Source organism: Podarcis gaigeae (assembly GCF_964106915.1).
Source record: "Podarcis gaigeae genome assembly, chromosome: 6".
Classification (NCBI taxonomy): Eukaryota; Metazoa; Chordata; class Lepidosauria; order Squamata; family Lacertidae; genus Podarcis; species Podarcis gaigeae.
Window position 1 is genome coordinate 57215552 of NC_139682.1, and position 25579 is coordinate 57241130.

Here is a 25579-nt window from a genome sequence, read left to right on the forward strand (position 1 = left end):
CATCTTTAACTGCTGCAAAGCCTGCCTTACCTCTGGAGGAGGTATGGACTGGTTGCTAAGGAAGGCCCAGTATCAGCAGCTGGCACTGTGGGGCATTTGCTAGGGGGCCCATGGGCTGGCAAGCAGTCCACAGCTGATGGCTGACAAAACCCTGAAGTGACCACTATTGCAGGGAGGCAGTGGAGCAGTTGGCCATCTAGCAGCCCACCCTGTTCTTCTGGGGAAATGGGGAGGGGGGCAAGAAAGTGGCCAGTACTTGGTGGCTGTTACACTTCCCTCTCCTTCACTACCAGCCCGTTCACCTGCCTTTTCTTGCTGGGGGCAAAGAGGAAGGAGAGCAGCAGCCTCCACTATCAACACTCAGGCTAACAGGGCTGGGGAGGCTCCGCCATATACTGAAACCCTCCGTTTGTGAATTTGGAAAACTAAACTAAAGGTGATAAAAAGTTGAATTGTTTGTTATATTTCTGTCTTTGGGGCATTTTGATTTGCAAATGTTTTGAAGCCAAAGGGTGCAGCTTCTGACTTCCTTTTATTTAAAAAAGGGGTTTCCTTTGTGATCCCCCCCCCTGCAAAGAAACTGCAAAGGGAAACATAGATGGTTCTAGCTGTATTCTCCGTCACTGGTCTGCAGACCCGCTTGACCTCAGGCCAGACACAAGAGCAGGCATTGTCAGCTGAGCAGTTGCTCTTTTGCCCTGCCTTAGTTACAAATACAGAAGTTCAAGCAATATCCTTCGTAACCTGGAAAGGACCACATTGGCTGGTGTGCATGTCATGTTAAACCAAGGTTTGCTCTTGGCTTATCACTTCCTGTATGTTTGTTTGGAGAGAAACAATTCACAAGTCTGGGTTCACAATGAGTCACATTTTGGGTCAGCACAGCAGCAGCAGAGGAGGAGAAGGAGGAATTAGGCACCTGTGATCTCAGCAGCATGTACCAGCACACTGCTCATTTACATTAAACTATAGTTTACTTGAACTATAGGTTAATACAGGGTCCCCAACGTGGTGCCCATGGGCCTCTGTGTGTCTGCAGAGGACTTCCACGGTGCTGAAATCGTGTCATCATCTCTGCACAGATGAAAACAGGCTCAAAAGCGTGTCTGGTTGAACTCTGAACTTAGTTTTATACTTTCTAAATCTTATTGCTGATTTTTAAATTTGTACTATGCATCTCTGCCCCAGCACATTCAGACAGAGGGGAAGATTATAAATACCTTTATTGAATTTATATATATATCCCAAATCAAAATAGCCAATACTGTACCATCTAATTGATTTACTGCTTAAAGGTTCAGCACAGTGTCAGCTTGTTGAAGTTTGGGATACTTGCCCAAAAACAAACAAAAATCCTCTGAAAAACATTGACAAAAGAGGATTCTTTCTATCAAACAGACTGAAATAAAAATCTACGTATGTTGTACCCAAGGCATACGAAACTTGAATTGCTGGCAGATGTTCCCATCTCACATCTTTTTTCACTTATTTCCACCAATATAAAAAACTCGCTTAAGCCTCTTTTAGTATCTCAGAACCAAGAGATTCTCTTTTTCCAAGTACGCACATGTCCTACAAATATATTATTCATTTTTTTAAAAAAATTAATACAGCAGGCTAACAAGCCCCATCCACAGAATTAGTAGTTTTAGCATCGTAATCCAGACCATATAACTTTGATAAAAGTATTCATCGCTCAATACTTTTTTTCTTGCACACAGTAAGTAACTCAAATAAGGTAAAACATACTTCCAGACTACAACCAATATTCATAACTTTTTAGAAAACATTCTTGCTGATATGTAGCTCTGAAATACTAAAATGAACATTTCTACCAATGACACTGGTAGTCAATTAAACCTATGGCTTAATATTCACGTGTCCCTTTTTAACTGACCACTGCCACTCATTAGGATGAGGTATCCCAGCGTACATGAATTTAAGAAGGTGCTATCCTTCATGGTTACAGAGATTAAAATGAATACATACTAGTCACAATATGCCAGGTTACAAGAAATAAAACGGCAACAAACTAAATTTGCTACTTAATAGATCTTATGAATTCTATTGCTTTAGAAATATTTTTAATGAGTTGCCATAAGTTTACAAATATTGGGGATTAGCAGTTGCAAACCTAGATCATGTAAGTGCTGGAAATCCTGTGCCTATATGTAACAGCAAAACAACACAAAACCACCACCACCATCAATGTGTGGCTTATATTAACTGCATCCTGCAGCTCCCAATGTACCCAACATGGCCCTTGAAGGAAGCACAATTAGCCCAGCCATAACATAACACAGAGAGGAGGCATTTCGAAGAATTAAAAACCTGTTAAAAATCCTGATTGCTTGAAAACCACTGTTAAACCCCGTTCCCTTGTTTCAACCATAAATGTCCTTCACCATAGGTGTTGCTCACAAAACTATTACTTGGAAATCACATAAGGCTAAAGGTAAACTTTGCTAAAAGAAGGGACATTTCAAGGGGAAATGAACTCAACTCCAACAGGCAGATATTGAGATACTGGCTTTCTCTCTCATTGCCATGACAGGCTGGATGGGTTTCTGCCTGTGGCAAGAGCTTAAGCTGGTTTTGTTAAAAGATTTCAGTGATGGCAGTTGGAAAAAATCAAGTGGTTAACCAGAAGGAAAAGAAGAAGAATCCAAATCCTGAATGTTTTGAATTACACACAAGCTTGTCATGACCATGACCAACAAATAATTTTTTTTTTTTTTAAAGAAGATTTGGAAAATACTGAATTGTAAAAAAACAAAACACAAAATGAATCTTGCTTTCCAGACCAGAGAAAGCTAACACATACAAACTGCAAAAACAAAGGTTAAGGGAAACCAAGCAGAATATTACAGCTAATTGGGTACTTCTGGCAGTTTTGTTTAAAAAGTGTCTCTGAGACTATGATGCATCTGTAAACTACTTAAGAATGCATTCATGCAGCAAACAGCAACAAAAGTCAGGAGAGCCAATTCTTACCTGAAAGAAACCTGGAGGAATGGGTCCCCCTGGCATTCCATCATTTGGAGGAATGTTTCCAAGTACTGGACTCGGTGCTGCAGCTGCACTCTGTACAAAACAAAACAAAAAAAAAATACGTATAGATAAACAGCCCTGATTTCAGGTCAGCTGAAAAGAAGTCAACACACATCTCACGGCTCCATCAATTAGCACATAACCAATAACCAATACCATCATCATCAAGCCTACCCAAAGGAAATCAAACACTTCGCATTGTAAGAATGTGCCATTAAGACTAATAGAATGCCAATGGCTGCCATTCAGATTAATGTGCAATTGGGAGTCTGGTTCCGTCATCAAGCAAACTTGTGCAAAAAACACTTTTAAGGCACTGTTAATGGCAGTAACTGCAGCAGGTTTCAAAGCTAAGCCACCATACTGAAATTCCCAAGGCATACCCACAGTCAAAAGGAGATGGCAAACTCCTATGTTTTGAGTGAAGGCCCAGCTATGGGTGTGCACAAGCACAATCTGATGCCTCTGTTACAACATCTGGGGTCTTCTTCAGTGTAAGACATGGTTATTCATCCAAGAAATAATGAGTTATCAGCCACCCCACTCGTTCTTGTTATAATTAAAAAACTTCATGAATATAAATGCCAGTTGCCAACATCATGAGAAGTGTCTAGACGTCTGCTTGAACATGTGAATGTGTATCTGTGGACTGGGGCACATATGAAAGTCCCATCCACACTGTCCCAGTGTGAGCTGTCCTGTCTACTCAGTACCTAGCCTCTCCTGTGCTGATGTTCTCATGTGCTCATGTTCAAGCAAATGTGAGTAAAAGCTCCTGCAGACATTTCCTGCTCTGGAAAAATATACTAACCACCACAATTTGCAATCTCATCTAAATGTATCAGAAGCTGGAAATGTTCATTTCTGCTTCATAAAACATGAGATTTTGTAGTGAATATTTCAAGCAAAGCAAAAAAAAAAAAAAAAAAGTGTTATGTGTTGGGTTTTTATTAATTAATTTTTATTGGAGATTTAAGATATGCTTTCATTGTACAGCATAACAATGCAAACAGCAAGTATTCCTATTCAGAAGCACAATTTTAAAAATAAAGAAACCAGATTTAGAATAAATACAAATCAAAATAACCTAAATTGTTTTCCAGATATGTATATTGGCAGGTGATCAATATATAAAATCAAACTGTTAATAAAACATTCACAATGATAAAAAATATGGGGGGAGAGAATAAATAAGGTTTAAATCAACCAGATTTATTTGTACGCTGGCAATGGGCACTGCCCATGTTATTTAATATTTGTATAAACCACAAAATCATACCAAACAGAAATAAATTTATCTATCTTATTCTGGTCTTTCAAAACACTTAGTTTGCAAGTCCATCTTTCCAGTAAAACTATATCCCATATTATGTTGGCCCAGGACTTTATGGTGGTCTCTCCAGTGTCAAGTTATGGGTGCCATCTAATTGTTAACTTCATACCTCTTCCTTCCTCCCAAAGCAGCACAGAACAGGCTTTTTGCTTCAAAATCACCCTACAAGGTAGGTTCTGAGGTATGCCCAAGGCCACCCAGAAAGCTTCATAGCTGAGCAGGGAATATGAATCCGAGTTTCCCACATCCAAAGCCAACATTCTAGCCACTTCACCACACTCTGGCACTCAAGTTTCCTTCTCCTCCCACAAATTCTGACCTTTACTTTAATTCCCCAGATTGTCCTCATTTGATCTTTGGCACTATTTTATGAGGTTTATATGGGATTTGGGGGGAAAGGCTTGCCCATTAATAGACCCCAATATAATTTCTTAATCATATCTGGAATTATACTAACCGAACCAAGTAATTTTGTACAGAACAAACCTAGCAGCTTCCTAGTTAAAGCAAATGTAATGGCAAAAGTTTGGTTTTGCTTGTTCCCCCCCCCACTCACACTTTTACTAAGCAAAGTGAAGTATACCAAAGATGAATCATCACCCATCACCCGTATTGTGTATATGGTCAGCATAACTGTTAGCATTGACTCTTTCACTTTGTATTTTTGAAAGTGAAAAGGATGCCAAGTAGCAAGACGATATTTGAGGGATAAAGGAAAAGGCATGAAACGAAAGCTAGTGTAGCTGAAGGCACAGAATGTAGTTTTTACATAATCAACAGCAGCATAACTATGGAAATAAGAACCTATTTGCCCTTTCTAAGCCACCAATCAGCTTCAGCTTTTCATCTATGGAGTTAAAAACACCACAGATTTGTGCACCCTTAACTAGCTCACGACTCTTGTGCTTGCACAAAGCATTAAACAATGGTTTAGCATTATGAGGAAAAGCAACAGTGAGCCACAGGCTTGTGCACTCCCCGTCCTCCTCAGGCAGCTGCAGCTCAGCTTCATATGCTAAACCATGTTTGTGGAAACTTGGGTGTTTGCCAGTTTTTTGCTCTAAAAGAGGATAAAGAATCCTTCCCTCAAAATGTACCGTTACTGACTTTCAGACAGAAATTAATCGGCCATCACCTGTATTCTGTCTCTGTCTGTCTGTCCCTGTATTAGGGGTGGGGGGAGATTTTTACATACACACAAGAGGAAAAATAATTTAGCTCAGGAGGAGATCCAAAGCTCCAATACAGTGGTACCTCAGGTTAAGTACTTAATTCGTTCCGGAGGTCTGTACTTAACCGAAACTGTTCTTAACCTGAAGCACTACTTTAGCTAAAGGGGCCTCCTGCCGTCGGAGCACAATTTCTGTTCTCATCCTGAAGCAAAGTTCTTAACCTGAAGCACTATTTCTGGGTTAGCAGAGTCTGCAACCTGAAGCATATGTAACCCGAGGTACCACTGTATATCACATGGTTCAGACTTCCACTGGGTAGAAGAAATGGAAAAGCTGAATGCAAGAAGCATTAAAAAGTATGAGATTCCATTTTTTACTATGGTCCTTACACGTGTACCAGATCAGTAATTCTTACACACTGGTCACATTTGTCTGGAAGAAAGCCTCTCCTTACAGCATTTGTTGACCACCCTAGGTAATTGACAGAAGGTCTTTATTCCTTAGAAAGAGACATATTCTGCTTTATAGACATAATTAAGCATAGCCATTTTCTTTCTCTTCAACAACTTATGTCCAAAATTCTGGGATTCAAGGTGTATTGGTATCAGTTATTCCAGGTCCAACAGGTGCTGTATTTTTGTCAATAAAAATAACATTTGACATTCATTAAAGTGCACACATTTACCATTTATGTGCTTGTATACTGAAAGTCCTGTCCAGGTATTGCAAACCTTTCAGTTTAATATCTAACTAATGCTGGCAGAGCTGTGACGAACCACAAATACATGGTGGTCATGTTTGGCTGTTTAGATTTCTGGATAAAACATGTTTGGTGTTGCAGACACCTTCGCCAGACAATCATAGGACCCTGGAGAAACATTATAGGATATCCTCCCAGGGACCCAAGCGGAAACAGTACGCAATCAACTACTCATCACCTTTCGACAGTTGCCAAAGTAGAAATAGCTATATACTGCAAAAGTAAAAAACTACTCAATGTTAAATTTTGGTACAGAAAGATATGGGAACATCTCATCTTGGGCAAACTGGCACACCAAGTAAGATTTTCTAAGAATGGTTTAAATAAGTAGTATTAACTCCTGGTATCCATGTATAACAAATGCATGGAGGTCACTCCTGAATTTAGCTTGACTAATATTTACCAAATAATTATGCACTATTTGAAATATTGAATCCTTGTTTTTGCTTGTCCAGGTTCATCTCTCCAATTGTGTAGTTATTAATTTTTTCTTGTGTTTTTTAATTTGTTTTAAAAAATCCATTATTTAAAATATTTTAAAAAAACCAAAAAAAACCAACCCTTTTAATAGGATCATTTGTAGTTCCTTTGCCTCATCCTGCCAGGATGGAGTAGCAGCAAAGTGTCAGAAAAGTTTGTCCTTTCTATTTTCAGTTCCACACCAAAGCTACTGGGAAAAGAAGGAATGCCTTTAGTGTGGCACAATGGGATCCGAATAGGTGCCCTTGTATTACAAATAGTAAAGTTCTAATCACCATACTAAGATAGGCGGAATCTACACACACATAAAAAATGTTGTGAAAATGCTTTTTTAAAAAAGTTTTGAAAAACACATTGAATTTGTCATAGCTCACTGTCGCCATCTAGTGCCACATTTGTATACTGCACTCTACAACACACTTAAAATATTTTATTTGCAGCTGTGTAGCTGAGTCCATAGACACTTTCTATACTAATCGAATACAACCATCTCTGCTGTCTCCAAAAGTATTTTTCCTCCCAAAGGATTGCTCAAATCTGCTGACGAGTTGTACACAAGACACTTTTGAACCATTAACTGTAAGCTTGATTTAAAGGAAATCTGCAAGACTTTCCTGTACACCTTTTTCCTTCTTCCTTAACAGGTATAGAGGAGGTTCTTTCAGCTGGGGGTGGGAGATGGAGTAGAGGAAAAAGATATGTTTTTAAAAGCTTTATTATAAATTCAAGTATTCCTGGTTTTGGAATGCTAATGGATAGTGAATAATCTAGTGGAATATCAGAAGCACAAAGTACAGGAATACTGATCAAGAAGGGAAAGGGTTTTAAAAATCAATGGTGATTTCAGAAACACCTGGCAGAAGAGATCTTCTGGAGGGGTAGGGATGCATGCAAAAACTCCTAGACTAAATTAATGGCCAAGAAAAATTATCATCCCAAGTGTGTACATTTGTATGTGTTTTAAGAAAAGGGAAGGGTAGGGGTAATGGTTGTAAACCAATAGGGGGACAGTAAAATAATAAAGCAGGCACTCTTTTTACATCATAAAGTTGAAAAGACAGGGAAACAAGCATAATTTCTCATTCCTTTGTAGGCCATCTTAAAAGAGCAAGCAGAAATTTTATTCTAAGGCCACTAAACATAGTGTAACTTCTCTGTAAAGTGAATGAATGGTCTTAATGAAAGTATGTCCAGGATCCAGCTCCAAACTGCAGTATACTCAATTACATTTTTTTAATAAAAGCTCTCTATCACACAAAGTGCTGCTCTTCCAAAGACAGCAGGCATCGCAATAAAGCTGCCAGCCAATATTTTATTGTTTCAGGAGATTTCCAGCATACTATAATCCCTTGCTGGTGAGCCTCCCAGAGTTAAATAGATCCCCAAAACAGCTTAGAATAATGCAGTTCAGAGACTCTAGAGTTCTACAAACCATCTAAACATCGGGGGTGGGGGACAGAATCCTGCACACTGTATTTAGCAGTGCTATTTATAATGCAAAGTTTGCCAGTGTAAACTAGCAAAGAATATAGTATTCAACAGAAGAAGAAGAAGAAGAAGAAGAAGAAGAAGAAGAAGAAGAAGAAGAAGAAGAAGTCAAATGTATAGATCTACAGTTAATGTTCTTCATCTACAATGGCATGAAAAGCACCCCGGATATGCAGCCAAACCACGGAAAACGAACCGCCAGGTATCCTGGTCCCTTTGTGTGGTGTGCACAACCTCTCGGCTTGGACATATTGCAGACGCAGCAAGGCATCTGTTACATTTCCTGGCTGGCCTGGAATGCCCTGCACAGCTGCCAGTTGGAATGCAGGGTACAATGAAAACCTCTTCTGCTAGCACAGGCATACCTCCCATCAAATCGTGGGAGTTATTTTTCCAAGATGCACACATGTCAATTCAATACGCATTGTGACACTTGGTTGGGACTTAATAATTAAAGGGCCCACCAGTGTCCTGAACAGAATGCAAAAGCAAGAATCGCATCAACCTGATGCATTATTCAGAAGGCTGGAGTATGGCATTCTCTCTCCCTCCCTCTGCCTCCCCCCCGTACCCCCATCCTCCAAATGGCAGTTCATCTACAATAGCAAGAGCAAACCTCCCAATCTATGGGTTCTGGATGGAAAGTGTCCGGAAGGCCAAGGCAGCAACTGAGGGAGAAACTCGTATCACTGGGTAGCAACCACATTAGCTGGCGTTACATCTCAGATGGCAAGGATGGGTCTTCACAAGATCACTGAACTTTCCCGTTCCATGTTACTTGAAGGAATCATCCATTTACCCTGGATTAGGCTTCTCTCCTGCACAGGACAGCGTTAATTGGCTGCGGTGGCTGCATCGAAGCAGGCAAACTGGATCCTACCCACCCTGAGAGTGCTTTTCTGGATCAGGAGAGAGAAGCCAGGCAGGCTGCAGGCAGCCAATGCCAGTGAGAGTCACTTTGAAGGGAAGACACCACAAGGGATTATCACTCCTGCATGTAGCCGAGGGCCAAGGCTACACTCACTTGAAAGTGGCCAACAGAGGGCATAAGTGAAGGATCTCCCACTGGGAGAGACTAGGAGAGAAACTGAAAGTTCCCAGGTGAAAGCTGGAAGTGTCTGTCATTTTCTGTGGGGGAGGGGATTAAGAGCTACTTTTGTACAGTGCTCTTGTGCACTGCTTTTGTACTTTAGCCACCTTGCTGCTTATTTTCTTCTCCCTGATTTTTAGGCTTTTGCTGCTAGGTATGTACACTGTTTCACAGTTGTACCTGAGATAAGTAGGTAGTAATTTATGTTATGAGAATCTCTCTCTCTCTCTCTCTCTCTCTCTCTCTCTCTCTCTCTCTCTCTCACACACACACACACACACACACACACGTGTATTATAACCGCATTTATGTAACTGTGTTAATTTTTGTATTGGATTGATAATATCCTCTGACATACACCGCCTGTTTTTTTAATTTGTTTAATCATTTTTTGATACAAACATCAACTGCAAAAGACACAACAAAAACCATAATAACAATAACACAATTTGACAATTCAGATTTGAATAAACTGATAGACCTACGACTACACCTTTTCTAACAATATTTTCCCACCTCTCTCTCTCCTCCCCCTACTTCCCACCACTATCTGCCTTATCGCTTAAATATTTCTTCCAGATTTCTTCCTATTTATCCATTCTTATTTTGCATTGACATGCAATTCGTTCATATATAGCTAATCTGTCCATATTATCAATCCATGTGCTCAATCGATTTTTTTTGCGGCTCTTCTAATTAATCAAAACAAGGTTTTTTGCTTCTAATATAGCACGGTACATCCATTTTTTTGACCCCTTGAAATCTCCCATGTTGACATATATTGCCTGTTTATGTTTTATGGAACCTGATTAGGCAATTCTTGACTTTTGTCTGACACCCTTCATACTAGAGGCTGCAAAGGTGGAGAACGGGGATGAATGGCCAAGGCAGAGAAAATCCTAGAAAGAGGTAACAAAAAGTTAACTAGCTAAGTGATCTGAGGTCAGAAAAGTGAAGGAGCAATGTATTTTAATAAATAAATTATGCAGAATGTAGTGAACAAAGGTGGAGGGATGAGCGCAATGGGATGAAAAAAAGCTCACGCCAGTAGAGAAGATTTGAGCTGGATCTAGACACATCAATGAAACGTTTCAGTTCAATGCATTGCAAATTTAAGCAGGGAAAACAGGTAGAGAAAAACCAGACTCCACAGCAGCACCTGGTGGCACAATGTTATATCGCATGCACAACACGTATAAATTGCTTTTTCTTTGCCAATCTAGCTGAGTCCTTGTTTAAAGCCTGGAAGGGAGGCAGTTGGGTCACATGTAAGAGAAGTGATGCCAAGAACAGAGTGTCACAATAATGGGTTGCAAGAGTTATACCGTATACATGTTATATTTTATAATGGTAGTAAAGTAGCAGCCAACCTGTATCCTTTCCACACATTTTTCTCTCCTTATATAAAATAATTTCTTAACTGGGAGTAGACATCAGGTCTGGCTATAGTATTATTGTATGCAAATCACAGGTTGTGATGGAGACCAGCAGGTAAACAGTTGCAGTAAGCTTAGCAAGTCTTTTGAGCTGCTTCATCATTATGAGATTGCATGAGATGTTACTGAACTTGTTACTTTGAAAGTTGCTTGCCAATTCTCTCAATGAACTTGCACCACCAAGCCATGCTGCACTTCACAGGCTGGAGAGAATTTGTGTTGATGACTTCTCTCTTTGCACCCTGAATGCTCTTCAACATGCCTGTAGCAGGGATATCCAGGCATTATTCTAACAATTTGGCTCATAAGAAGACAGTGCAAGACCCTTGAGGATACTTCTTTGCTAAATCTCTAGAGTAAAGGCCTAAACAGGCTCAGTACTACCATGCCACTAGGTCTGCCAAATGTCAGGCCCCAAAATTCATATTACTGTGATATAATATGAATATTTTTGTAACAGAATATGATTTTTAAAATGGAGGGGGGGGGGAGGCAAAGCTCATGTAAAGAAGGTTAACTGTGCCCAATAAATGATCTCATTATTAAAAACACTGTGCCCCGAAAAATGTTCAGCAGCGATTGCAACTGCTTGAGCCATTTGGTGCACCTGGTAGAGTTACAAGACTTCTGGGAAACATCATTACTTTGGGGCAGAACTTAACATCTGCATTTGTGGGAGGTCTGACAGATTTCTGCAGGATGGGAGACAAGGTTCAGAATTTATACTTAGCTGTAAATGCAAAGTAAATTATGGGGCAGTTTCTGACATTCATTAATTATATTTTAAAAATGAACCAGCACAGAAAATGATGAAAATCTGGATGGATGAGTTCTGCTTCCAAACTTAGACATGCAGTCAACACACCGGCTCGGTACACTCCAGCAGATGCCGTCTAAGCCTTTAAATCGCACACTAATTGTGCTAATTGAGCTAACAGTCGCTGTTTCGTCTCCCAGCCCTGAGTCAACCAGCGTCTTCTGGTACTGCTACAGAGATCCAAGCTGTTGGCTTTAGTGTTATTTTGTCAGCCATTAAATGATTCATCAGAGTCATTAATTGATTTATTACTGCTGCCTGCAAGTATAGCTTTGCAAATAAAGAATGATGTAGGTCAGAATGCAAAAGAAATTGAACAAAACAACACAGCGAGGAACTGGATGCTTAAATAATCTGTAGGAATCCCACCAATAGATTTTTTAAAAAGTTATGGGGGCAAAGGGAGTTAAGTGGGGGAGAGGAAAGATGAGCCACTGTTTGACTCCAACATGATGGAATCTACTCAACTACCCAACTCTGACCTTCAGCTGCATGCAAAAGGCATCATGAGCTATCACGAGAGCCCATAGCCCTCCAAAGAAGTGATCATTTTCTTCTGTTAAACGATCCAAAGCTGGAAACAAAGTCAAAAGGATTCCACAACAGCTGAAGATGGTTTGATGTGAAAGGACCACAAAACCAGGTTTCAGACATGTATACTAAAAAATAAAAGAAAAAAATGATTCCATTTCAGTGGTGCTTTCACAGCTGACTAATTCATCATGAAGACTGCAGACAGTGGTTACATGCAGCAGGCTAAAGAGCCTCATTTATTAAGAGCAGGGCTCCTCTTAATTCAAGACCCAGTCAGAGCAACCTGAGCATTCTCTGGCTGAGAAACACAAAACACAAATCTGTCTGCATTCTGACACTAGTAAATCTGAAGCCTTTGTAACTTGATGCAGAGTCCAGACTATGAACCCATTACACAGCTTTCTTTTTGTGTCCTCAACCTATAAGATAGTTATAGTAGGAATCTTGTGCTGATTTTGATCTAATGTAAAGTGAAGGTGATTATAATCAACTTGGACAAAGAAGTGGAGGAGATGCTCATGAAGATCTGCAGACAACACCAAATTGAGCAACTAATACTTTCAGAAACAGAATCTGGATCCAAGATGATCGTAGCAAGATGGAAAACTGGCCCAAAATTAACAAAATGATTTTTAAACAGGGATTAATATAAAGTTTTTCATCTGAGTAGAAAGAGTAGAATATAATTCTAGGTTGTGTCACCAGAAGTAGAATGTCCAGAGTAATGTCCGAAGTATTGGACATTGGACTCTAGTCTGCTTTGGTCATACTTCCAGTTCTGAGTTGCAAAGTTTAAGATGGGTATGGACAAAATGGACCGCAGACAGAAGAAAGTGATAAATATGGTGACAAGGAAGATCATGTCATTTGAGGGGGGAAAGTGGATGGGTATGTTTAACTTGGAGAAGAGATGTAACAGTCATCGTCAGATTTCTGAAGGGCTGTCAGATAGATGGACCAAATTAATTGTATGTTGCTCTGCAGGGTAGGACCAGAGCCAAAGGGTTCAAATTACAAGAAAAGGAATTTAGACTGAACATTAGGAAGAACCTTGTGATGGCATGAGTTGTACAACAGTGGAAGAAACCGTCTTGGAAAGTTAAAGGTTTTCAAGCAGAGGTTGAGTGTTGCCACCAGCCAGGGATTTTGTAGTAGTAGGTTTCCTGCATTGGCAAGAGGTTGGACTAGATGAGAGCTGAGGTCCCATCCAACCTTTTAATTTAGGATATTCATATACAGCTTTACACAAATGGACAATTCATTCCACCCCAAGGGCTGCACTGCAGCCTCTTTTTATTTATTTTTGTTCATTAAAGACTAAAAGCAACAGCAATTTGCATAACATTTTAGAGCACTGGTCTTCAACTGGTGGGTCGGGACCCACAAGTGGGGTCATGGACTGATTTGAGGTGGGTCACAACAGGAGCACTGCTGCCATGCAAATATCTGGTAAAAGATGAAGAATTGGGTCCCCAAATGCATGTTTGGGTTAAAGGTGGGTCCTGGGTATGAGAAGGTTGAAGACGACTGTTTTAAAGAGCATTGAAAGTGCTTTTCATTAATCTTTGTAACAAGCCTGTAAGGTTGGTCAGTATTATAATCCCCACATTGCAGATTCTGGAGGGGGGCAGGCATGGAGAAGGGGCTGAGAGGACGTCACTTGCCTAAAGGCCTTTAATGAAGCAAGATTTAAAATGGGGAATTCCCCAGTTCATAGTTCAGCCTCCTAAACTACTACACACCAGCTATAGACAGGTGGGGTTATGAGTAAGTTTCAAAACAACAGTAAAATCCATTTAAATAAAGTAAGATCAGAGAGTCAAAGCACAAAACAGAGCACTTGCATGTCAGTACTGCAGGTCTATGACAGCAGTGGCTTAAGACACTGCATGTAATTAGAATGGAAGAAACACAGCAAGGTTTTCAACATTAAATTTATTGCACAGGGTGCTCCTGCGGGGGGGGGGGGGGAGACTTTTCAGAGGTTTCCATGTGAGGCTGCAACACTGACGCTAGACTCCAGTTCAAACAATTCCTACTTGGACCACCATTGGATTTCTCAAACCGCATACTGCTTACACTCAGGCGTAGTTTACACACGTGGCAAAACAAGGTGTTACTTTGAGGCGGTGCCATGGACAGTACCACTTCAGGCTGCAGGTGGGGCAATACTACTTTTGAACACTCCACTGCATTAAAAACACGCTTTCCTACAAGCAAAAAGAAAAAAACCTAGCACATCATACAGAAGGGTTTTAGTCCAGCCCTGCCTTTGTCGACTTGCTGGGATTTGTCTGTTTGTTTCTTTTTCTAATATGCACTCAGAGCAGCTTTCGGCACCTGCAGTCTGAAGTGGTACAGTCCACTCGTACCAGCTTAGGACTCTACCACTTGATTCTTCCACAGGCCTCAGAAATAATTAGTCATACAAGTGAAACACAAATTATACTTCCCCCAGCCTGCCATTTGTAATGACCTCCACAAAACAGGAATTTCTATGGCTCTCTGGTTTGAATTAAAGGTTGGCTGCTTAAAAGGCCGGGGGGGGGGGGGCGTGCGGTGCAGAGACAGAGGTGCCCTCACTGCTAAACATTCTCTTAAAAACTTCCGGAGGTACAACACAACCACCCTCACCCAGTCCTGACAATGTTTTGGTAGAGTATCTGGAGTGTGTCATTCCACCAGAAGGCAGTGATGTAATCTCCACAGGAATGGTTATTCTGTTCTTTTATCTTGCACCTCACTCCTGGTGTGATTTACACATAGGCAGACTGGGGCCTGCTCCGTGGAAGACAAACAGCAGTTCACTCTCCAACTCCAGATTAGCTATGAAAACAATTTGCCTGTGCTTACACAGAAGCCCTACTCTCTGGAAACCAGCCAGGCTTGGGGGAGGGCAGGGGAGGGAATTAAACAAGGCCCATCTAGCCTTTAAACTATTATGAAATGGGAGGATTTCGGTGCCCTGCATTTCAGCTGCAAGCTAATAGTTCTGTGATTTTAATCCAAGGAAGAAGAGGAGGAGCTCTGACATGCAGAACCACCGACTGAATATAAGCTCTGTCCCTGCCTCACTTGAATAGAAGGGAGGATTTGGATGGCTCATATGAAAACTGAAAGCTCAGTTCTCTAGAAATTGTTCACCTGCAGCTTATCTATCATTTCTAGAGTTGCTTTACAACTCTAGGGTTGCTTTACAATGGCACGTTTAATTTAATCCTTGTAACAACTTTGTAAGGTATGTTAGGAATAGTGACTCGTCAGAGGCCAGATAGCGAACTGCCTCCCCCGCACCTCACCCTGAAATTTTCATAATATAGTTCCCCCCCCCCCTCAATTAATAGTGTGTAGAAAAATCACACTAATATTAGCCTGCTGCACCGCTGGCTCATATTTTGCTAGCAATTCTACTATCAGAAGATCCCACTACTATACAAAGGCACAACTAAACACGTTTGTGGAAGGAGAAAATGATACACCGAGTTTACAAGTCTCTGGCCCTTTCCTTCTGGCATTTTGTTGCTGTGGTCCATTTGCTCTCCTTTGCTTTCTGCAGAGCTTGCTGGGACCCTACACTGACTGGACGCTCCAAGTCTTGGCAGAGACTTCCAGAGGCACCTTCTTTTAGAGATGTGATGGCCATAGTCAGCCTCCAACAGTTTTGGGACTACAACTCCCATCATCCCTAGCTAACAGGACCAGTGGTCAGGGATGATGGGAATTGTAGTCCCAAAACAGCTGGAGGGCCAAGTTTGGCCATCACTGTTTTAGAGAGTTCCTGGGATACAGATTCTGGCAGCCATAATTAGTTCCAATTGCTTTCAGATGACTTGGTTTAACTCAATTTTTTTCTTCAGGTAAGACCCCCCAATCTCCACACACAACCACCCGAAATTTAGGTGAGTGGTTACTGAAGTGAGTGTGTCATCTTGGCCATGGCACCAGAAACATTGCCTGGAGCAACGTTTATGTATTTTTGGTGCTAAAGACGTTTTATTTGGAGGGGACTTCAAACATATTTTTTGTGGGTTTTGGTGAGGTTTTCATTGTTTAATTGCATTTGTTTTTAAATTGGAAAGTACCCTTTTTTAGTGAAGGGTGCTAATACATAGACCGAATAATTAAACTGCAATGTTGTGCTAGGTGTTATACAGACAAACAAAATGGGACTGCAAAGATCTTACAACCTAAGTACAATACAATATATTAAGCCAGCAGGCAAAAGAAAAGAGCTTTTCTTCAAGCCTCTCAGCAGCATAACAAGAAAGCAGTAAGATGGCCTTGTGGCTGTGTTAGCCCTGCAAAGAACAATACTGCTGCAGAAAGTATTGAAAATGTAACAAGTAAGAGGTGGGTATCCACAGGATTACCACAAACTTGTATCCTTAATTATGCTGAGAAGCAGGTAAAAAAAAAAAAAAAAACCTTCATCCATTGTATAATTTATAAAAATATGAGCAGAAAGTAACTTCCTAATCTAACTATAATGTGTACCAGTCCATGAGAAAGCAATATTTTTATACACGCTGTGAGCAGAATCAACTTTTTGCCTTTTTGCTTTTTCAGACATTTTTGCCTGAAGCAGTTTGGGGCCCTACACGATCATCACCATTATTATTATTATTATTATTATTATTATTATTATTATTATTCCAATCTGGAATAAGAGGTGCCTCAAGTAACAATGTTAGATCCAGGAGTACCCCCAAGCTACATTCAGAACAGGCTGTCTTCCTACCTCCTGGACCTGAACATATAAAACTTCAGTCTTTCCAGGATTCAGTTTCAATTTGTTGGTTGACATCAAGCCTATCTCTGCCTCCAAACACCTGTTTAGCAGCTCAACCACCTCTTCTGATTGAGATGGGTGTCATCCACATATTGATGACCCTGCACTCAAAGACTCCTGATGGCAGCTCTCAACATATAGATGTTAATAGCATGGGGTACAAGATGGAACTCTGCATGACACCATAGGAAAGCTCCCTTTGCATTGAACAGTGCCCCCTCCCACAACTACTTTCTGGAAATTTCTATGGAGGTAGGAGCAGAGCCACTGCAATACAGTATCCCCAAACCCCACCTCCCTGAGCCACACCAGAAGGAAACAGTGGTCAATGGTATCAAAAGCCACCAAGAGGTCAAAGAAGAGGTCTAATCCGATGCATAAAGCTTTAAGCCCCATCTGTGAAAATGATCGGTATTTAAATATCAGCCTTTTCATATGTCAGCCTAACCATATTTTATAAGTTCTCAGGGACCAAGCAACAATTATACAGTCATACTGTGAGAACAGACTTTTTAAAAACTATAGCATGGAAGAGCTTGTGTTGGAATGCTAGTGCTTTCTTTAAGAAAATGTGCTCAGCTAACGCTTTGGGGGGTGGGGAGTTTTATCTCCTAACCACCTGCTTTGCTCAACCTGAGATCAGATCCAATTCATGTGCCTCCTCATGTATCACCTCCAGGAAGAAAGGTTGTTCAAGCCACATTCTGCTCTTGGCTACACATGTGGAACCTCCCTGGTGCCTTCAATAAACTTAGCCTAGGTGCAATGATTGGAGTCAGTGATACGCAGGAAAAAACCTGACAGTTATCTGAACTGTGTTTACTCTTCTGGGTTAGCTTGAGTTAAAAAAATATATATTCAGCATTTGGATTATATGACTGAAAGTAATAAATAGGACCAAGCAAACAGAGTTGTGCACTGCAGTGACATGGTTTCTACACTTGCTTTTCAAAAAGAAACATGGTCAGAGCGCTTATGGAAAGTAACAATTAATTTAGACAGAGCAGGATAGCCCACCTGACAACTAACCACCAAAAAGTGTACAGCAGGGTTAAATCCATGACCCAATAATTTTACATCCGCGTTCCCAGGCTACAGAGGCTAAAGAAAAAAATATAGCCCTTATAACAACAATATTACTGTTTGGAAGATGTACCCCAACCTACAACATAATGGTTAAAAGAAAAAATTGGCAGTCAATAAGGAAGTGTTTTAAAGGAAGGCTTTTCATGCCATCCAATAACGAATACAGCATCCATTAATAAAGCGGAAGAGAATAGTTGCGCAATGCAAAGCCTATCACAGGTACTGGTAGAAATACAGAAAATTTCATTTCTGGTTCTGCAGCATGTGACAAAACCTTTGTCATATCACTTCACCTCTATCCACCTGTAAAGTGGAGTTCATTATTGTGCTACTTTCCCAAAAGGTACAAGGATTGATTCAATTTACTGAAGCACTGTAATTAAACTTTCACATGCTCAGGGTTAATCTGTGCAGTTTAAATTTCATGCCATCTTTGTTACTATGAAATGTAAAAGGCAGAAAATCCAGTCAAGGTTTGGGTCTACAGTCCCTGGCAACGCTAGTTGTAATCCTATGGTACCAAGTCACATTTAATCAACCCACAAATAATGGCTTGAGCTGTCTTACATTTCTGAGCAGCATTAATAAGTAAATAATTGGTCTGTTTGGCAAAAACTATCCCAGATATATTTACAGGATTAAAGGCTTCTAGTAGGAGATTGATTAACTGTCCCTCTATTTAAAAAAGAGTCACTGAAAGATGCCTGCTTGTTATTTTGATAATTTACTGGAGTCTTCAGTTTCATTACCTCTTGTCCAGTCTGAAACAAGCAACAGCAGTATTTTGCCAGGCAATAAGCCACTTAATGAAACAAGTTGTTTAGTAAATTCACTACATGCATCTTTTTATTGAGCTACATAATACTTCTAGGTAATAGTGGTAACTCTAAGCCATCAGTAAAGCAGTCTGAAAAGACTAAACAGAGGCTACCTAGGCCACCTAGGATACCTGAAACTGCTTTATTTTTTATTTTTTTAAAGGTACCAGACAGGTAACTCTACATTTGCCACTTGTGACCTTTTAGGCCAGCTCCCCAGGTCAGCGACCTGTTTATTGAAAGGTAAGCATTTGCAGACCTGTACCTAGAACAACCTGAACGGTTTCTGCTATGTCTTAAAAGCAACCTTAACCACATTAACTGAATCAGGTATTAACAGAGGGCTCACAAGGTTCTCCTTACCTATGAAGCCTCTTATTACCAACAGGTCTGAATTCAAGTCTAGAACCACACATGTGTTACTAAGAACTTGTTTTACTCATGTAAAACACCCCCCCCTCCCCAAACATGCTTCCAAGAGAATGTGACTAAAAACAAAAGCTGTGGATTAGTCAATGTATTCCAAGCAGCAATGTGAGAGCTTTCTTCAGCTTCGGTTCTGTTCTGGAATATTTTCTTGGTTGGGGCAGGGGAGAGCAGCTCAGTCTCTACGCTCATTTAACCCTTGACCTCCGCCCTGCAGCTGGGGTTGTTTGCTGTCAGTCACAATATTTGTGAGTGAAGAAATGCAGACAGCTACATTAGGTATCAACCCATAAGGCAGCCCATTTAAATCCGTTTGAGGGGAAAGAACGCAATTGATAATGGATACCCTATAGCTCAAATCCTTAACCTGGCCAAAGGAAATTTCCCTGTACCTCCTCTCTTCGCCCTCAACATCGACTGCCATTTCTTCTCATCTCACAGTGTGAAAAATGATTCTGCATCTCTTTCAAGCATCAGAACCAAGTCTTTTTGCGAAACAGGCTGCAAAGGAAATGAGGAGGCATCTGGGCTTGGTCCACCCATTTAAGGCAATAAATCTGTGCACATTTGCCAGGACCTGCTAAGTAGCCCTTAAATAGTGCTTTCTCTCTTTTTTTAAAATGATTTTTTAAATTAAAGTTTCCATTTCCGATTTCCAAATAAACATTTTACAAACTTTAAAATATCCAATGACGTCCCTTCTTCTTCCATGGTTCATTTTACATATCATACATCCCTCCATATTTTACTATAAACATTCAAATCAGTTTTTCACTTTTACATCCATCAAAAAAAGTTTACTCTGTTGAATTTATCTTAGTGCTGCCAGCATTTTCAGCTGCATACAATTATTTTCCATATATTCAATAAATGTTTTCCACTCTTCTTTAAAGGTATGTTCTTCTTGCTCTCTTAAAAACAATAGCGCTTTGCAGTCTCTCTTTTAGTACCCACAGGTACAGAAAGAGGCAAGACCAGGAGAAAAACAAGCAACACTCCTGATGAAAGCTGTAGCAAGTGCACCTTTATGGTACACCATTTCAGTAGCTGTTGGTTGTGAAGTGGCTTATATATCTGCAAACATATGCCATCTCTCTGTGGTACACAGCAGTCTGGATATCAGAATTTTTATCTGCAGGAGATTGCTGCATGGGTTGGATGTGGGGGCCTGGGCTCGGTTACCTTGAGATCATTTTTGGCAGTATGTTTTATTGGGGGGGGGTGCTGTGGGTTAAACCACAGAGCCTAGGACTTGCCAATTAGAAGGCTGGCGGTTCGAATCCATGCGATGGGGTGAGCTCCCGTTGCTCGGTCCCTGCTCCTGCCAACCTAGCAGTTCGAAAGCACATCAAAGTGCAAGTAGATAAATAGGTACCACTCCAGCGGGAAGGTAAACGGCGTTTCCGTGCGCTGCTCTGGTTCGCCAGAAGAGGCTTAGTCATGCTGGCCACATGACCCGGAATCTGTACGCCGGCTCCCTCGGCCAATAAAGCGAGATGAGCACCGCAACCCCAGAGTCGGTCACAACTGGACCTAATTGTCAGGGGTCCCTTTACCTTTACCTTGGCCCGCAGTATTACGGGCACTTTGGTCCCAAACTAAGAGACAAATAGCAATGACAACAGCAATGAATTTTATGAAAGAAATGTTGGCCGAAAGGGAACACAACTCGCTGATGTGCACCAGAGAAGACTTGACACAACTAGGAAGGTGTAAGCGGTAGCATGCCTCTTGACTGTTTAACCTCCTACTATTTTGTACATGCTGACAAGCTTCCAGAGTAAGTACCTTAGCAGTTTAGATAAGACAGTCTGTGAATTTGCACCTTTAGCTCAAAATGCTCTGCTCAAGGGTCTTTCGTTCAATCTCCTATTTGAACAGTAAGGGGCAAATAGTGCTTATTTCAGCACTCACGTCCCTTTCATTCAATCCCCCTGTCAGGATAATCACAAACTGCCATCCCCACTGCTTCTTTCCCCCGTTACAAGTGGCACAAAGCAAAGCAGCTTAATGGGTCACTGTGCTGAAAATTGAAGTTAACCTCATAAAGTATGGGTATATATTCCCACTTGAATCACAAGCATAATTCTTGGCCCTTGGGGTCTCTCTGCTCAACCTCACAGACCGGTTGGACAAGCAAAGTTTGGTAGGCTTTTGTCTCACCCCACCCCACCCCACCGCCATGTGCCTCATGTCCAGGACAGATTTTCATGTTCCAAAGGAAGCTCAGCACTGACCTTATTGTCAAATAATACGGAAGAAGAGCAGTCTATTAAATAACATGCCAGGCAAAAACTAGATGCTACTGCAAAGAGCCAGTGTGGTATAATAGTTTAAAAAGTCAAATGGAACATTTAAAAGTAACCTACAATAGTACAGTAGAGGTAAGCAGGTAGAAGTACAACAGTGTCCAAAATATCTGATAAGGGTGTTTTGATTCATCAGCATAAATTTGTCTCAGCAATGACTAATATCCAACTGGCTCTTCAAAAATACCAAAGGGTGCTTTTGTCCAAGAAACATATCCTGGGGGTTCCCACGACTACTGCCCATCCCCAGCAGAGATGGCTGGGTCAGATTGATAATATCTCTGCCCAGTTTTCTTCCCAGAATCTAGACTACAAAAGCGTAAAAGAAACGACAACACTACGGGTCAGGGTTTAAACAGACTGCACAAACAGGTAAGACTGAATTTAAGTGGACTCCTGTTAAGCCTTTTCATCTCATTAAAGCTGCCTTCATCTTATATAGTGAGGTTTTAAATTTAATAATAGAACACTACCACACCTCATGCTAACCCGATTAACTTTAGAGTAAAGCACTATCTTGGCCATTTCATCCAGATCTAAGCAGGAGATGGGTTTGTTTGTTTTTATTTCAAAATTCATCTCACTGCCCTGTTGGGTTAATAGTTCCTGCGTACTTCTGCCTGGGCTGCGTTTGTGAAATTACCAACACTTTTTTTTGCAACATTCACTCCTTGAAAGGCCTAATGAGTACTTATGCTGCTGTATATAAACAATTCTCTCTCTCTCTCTCTCTCTCTCTCTCTATATATATATATATGTATGTATCTGCAATATAGCAGCAGTTACGCATAACCATCGTTTAAACAGTCAAAAGCAAGAGTAAAAGCCTACATCCCTGCTACTTTTCAATTTCTAGGTCTTTTGTGGCTCCCAGCAAGGACAGCAATTGAGTAAAAGCTGTTGCCAACTGCTTGCTGTACCCTCAAATGGAGGTTTTAATCTAATTTTTAAAATATAATTTTATTTCTAAGGGTCAAATACGCAGGTTAGTTGTAGAAACCATAGACCTGTTGATAACGATCTCAGGCAGTAGGCCCAAAGATGATCTGAAAAGTTGCCCTAGCACTACACTCTTAATGCCTGGTAAACTTTTATATCTCCTGATCTTCTAACCATGGTTAAAGTTAGGGATGTTCCACTCTCCCATTTTCAGCATTAATCAGAGCAATACATTATATCTGCACAAACATTAATGTCAACCATGGTTAGCTTTAACTAGAATTTAGAAGTTCAGTTTGAAGCTGGTTTGTAAATTCTGGGATAAAAAGGCAATGCTTGTTAATGATTACCTTATTACAGATGTCACGCTTCACCGTGGTTAATGCTGAAAATATGGGTGTCATGAAAGAGTTGAGAGAACATGAAGGGAGAGCCTCACAACAAGTTCCCAATTGCTTAACCGTGGTTAGAAGTCCAGAAACATTGGTCCAGTTTTGCTGTCAGGAATGTGCTCTGTTCCCACTCCCTTCTCCTCTTTTTCTGCTCTTCCTGCTTTGCTGTAACCATGGTTTGCATGTGAAATAAGGCAAACTCTAGTTACCCACAAACCATGATTGGCCTCCAAACCAGAAATGAAAACCATGGAATCATATTGTATGGATTCAGAAGTGAAAAAAGTCAGGAAGGAAGAAATGTGCAAACACAAAGCAAGTTCCCAACCACGGGCCACAATGTCTAAACCCGAGCCATTATGTCTCCAACAGGCCTTTGTGGCCAAACTTCAAGGGCATTGATGAGCACGCAGTTGAAGGATCTTGTATATAAATAAAGGGTTGGGTCCCCCCCCCCCCGACAAAATTTTGCACAGAGTATTCAGAACTCCTTTAAGACAGGCTGGGATACACTGTGAATGAAATATCAGGTACTTTGGAATAATTTCCACATTAACGGCAATACTGCTTTACTCTTAGATGTGGTCTAATAGCCTGTAACTATAATAATTAAAATAGACTGCTACACTCTTTCCAACTAACATCTAAAAGCATGTGTTACAATAAATTATGAATAGTGCGCACATACGTTACACATAAGTCTCCCTTTCCCTGCCAACTGTTGACACACACAGCTTAATCCTCTCTTTCTGAAACACACTGGAAACATGAAGAACAGCTATTTGAAATGCAAGTCCTAAATGTTCTAGCAGTCTAATTAATCATACTGCTCTATCTACCACTTGCTGAAATTTACTCTTGTAGGAGGAACTAGATGACCGAAATTGGTTTTGCCAAAGTCTTTAAGAAGTCAAGCACATGAAGGGTGTTTTCATTCAAAACTGCATCTAAATTTACAAATACGAATGACGCACTTGTATAAGAAGCCATAATTCAGGGGTAGCATACGTGCGTAGCATTTAGAGTGGTTCCAGGTTCGATTCCTGTTGTCCCTATTTCAATGAATCTCAGGTAGCAGGGCTTGGAAAGCCGTTTGCCACTCACAATAGATATTACTGCTTAGAGCTGACATTATTGGGCTAAATGAGCTGGATATCTGACTCAGTATAAGACACCTTCATTTGTTCAAAATTATACCTTTGGAGAGACTATTCCAGGTTAGAAGAATTGTTCCCAAATTAAGGCATCAGATATGAACAGCACTTGAAAGGACAGGGGTTTGGACCAAATTTCAGCAGTGAGAGACATCTGCTCAGCCAGAACTACAGGCCTCTCCAGACATAAAACTCCAAGAAAAAAATACAACTTTTCGTCACAAAAGCTCCACCCACAGCACCAGTATATTGATATGTATAGAAGTGTATAGAATTATACATTGGGAAGTTTATAGAATTATGGCAAAGTCTCTCTATGCTGAGCTATAAGGTCCAGCATTACATGCATGGGACAGATTTGGTACCCAAAACAAGCATCACATGTTAGCAGTCAAGGTAACACAAGGCAATTGCAAGTGATCAATTTTGCGTCTTGGATGATGGTAGGTTTCCTGGTGCCGCCACCACATCATACAACAAAATGAGTGTTCTGATAAAAGTTAAAAGTTTCATAGTTACAGTTGGAACAGTTTCTTTCATGTTATGCCTTCTGTACAATTCAAGTATGGGTGGGCAGGGGTACCTGAACCATCTACACAGATAAATTTTATATATAACATTTATTCATTTACTCACTCACCCACCCACCCACCCACCCCTATGTTCCAGGTCAAAACATTGTTAAATGTTGAACATGATTATAAACAACGGTGCCTTTGTTACCAGCAAAATATTTATCTTAGTAGTTATTTTGAGCACACAGTAACTTTTAGAAACACTGATCTAATGCTTAGAAAAAAGAGATGTGTGTTTATTTTCTAGTACCTCTGATGTGTGTGTATGTGTGTCCATTATTGTGGGTGGGAGACTGTTGCTACAGCCCCACTCTTTTTTGCTTAAAGATACTGTAATATGCCTGTAGTTGATGTGGTTTACCGGTATAAAATAGCTCAGTTGGTAGAGCATGAGACTCTCATGGGAGAAAGATTCCTGAACTGCAGGGGGTTGGAGTAGATGAGTCTATGAAAACATTGTAGGGGCTTTGAGTTGCCGTGGCAGAAAAGCGACTGATAAATTTAATAAATAATAAAAGCAGTGTGAATTTTTCAGTACCAACACTGTAAGAGTGTGTGTGTGTGTGTGTGTGTGTGTGTGTGTGTGTGTGTGTGTTCCTGATCTGGAACTTTCCTGCAGGAGCTTATGAGGGAAGGGTTAAGAAGGTTTTACTGAGGGGGAAGATCACTGACGAATATAAATAACATCTTGAATTTTCTAATGATTTATCAGATTTACAATTTTCCTTCCCTGACAGTCACAGACCTAAGCAGCCATTCCAGAGACAAGTCAAAGGCTTGTCCCTCAAGTCAGTTAGAGCTCTGATTTTATTCTGTTACAAATACACTAACCAATACATTTTTAAAAAGCTAACAATTTCATAGTACTTCATGCTAATACAAGGCCTATTTTCCTGTTTCTCTTGTAAAGAGACAAGGCAGCTACACCAG

General features: G+C 40.6%; 1 protein-coding gene across 7 annotated transcripts in view; it reads right to left on the bottom strand.

Moving 5' to 3' along the window:
* Positions 1-25579, bottom strand: part of SSBP3 (single stranded DNA binding protein 3) — a 169412-nt gene that overhangs the window by 44603 nt on the left and 99230 nt on the right. For all 7 annotated transcript variants that reach the window (XM_083742656.1, XM_083742660.1, XM_083742659.1 and 4 more), the window contains exon 5: positions 2995-3084. In XM_083742656.1, coding sequence (XP_083598782.1) covers positions 2995-3084 — 90 coding nt within the window. The remainder of the gene's footprint in view (positions 1-2994; positions 3085-25579) is intronic.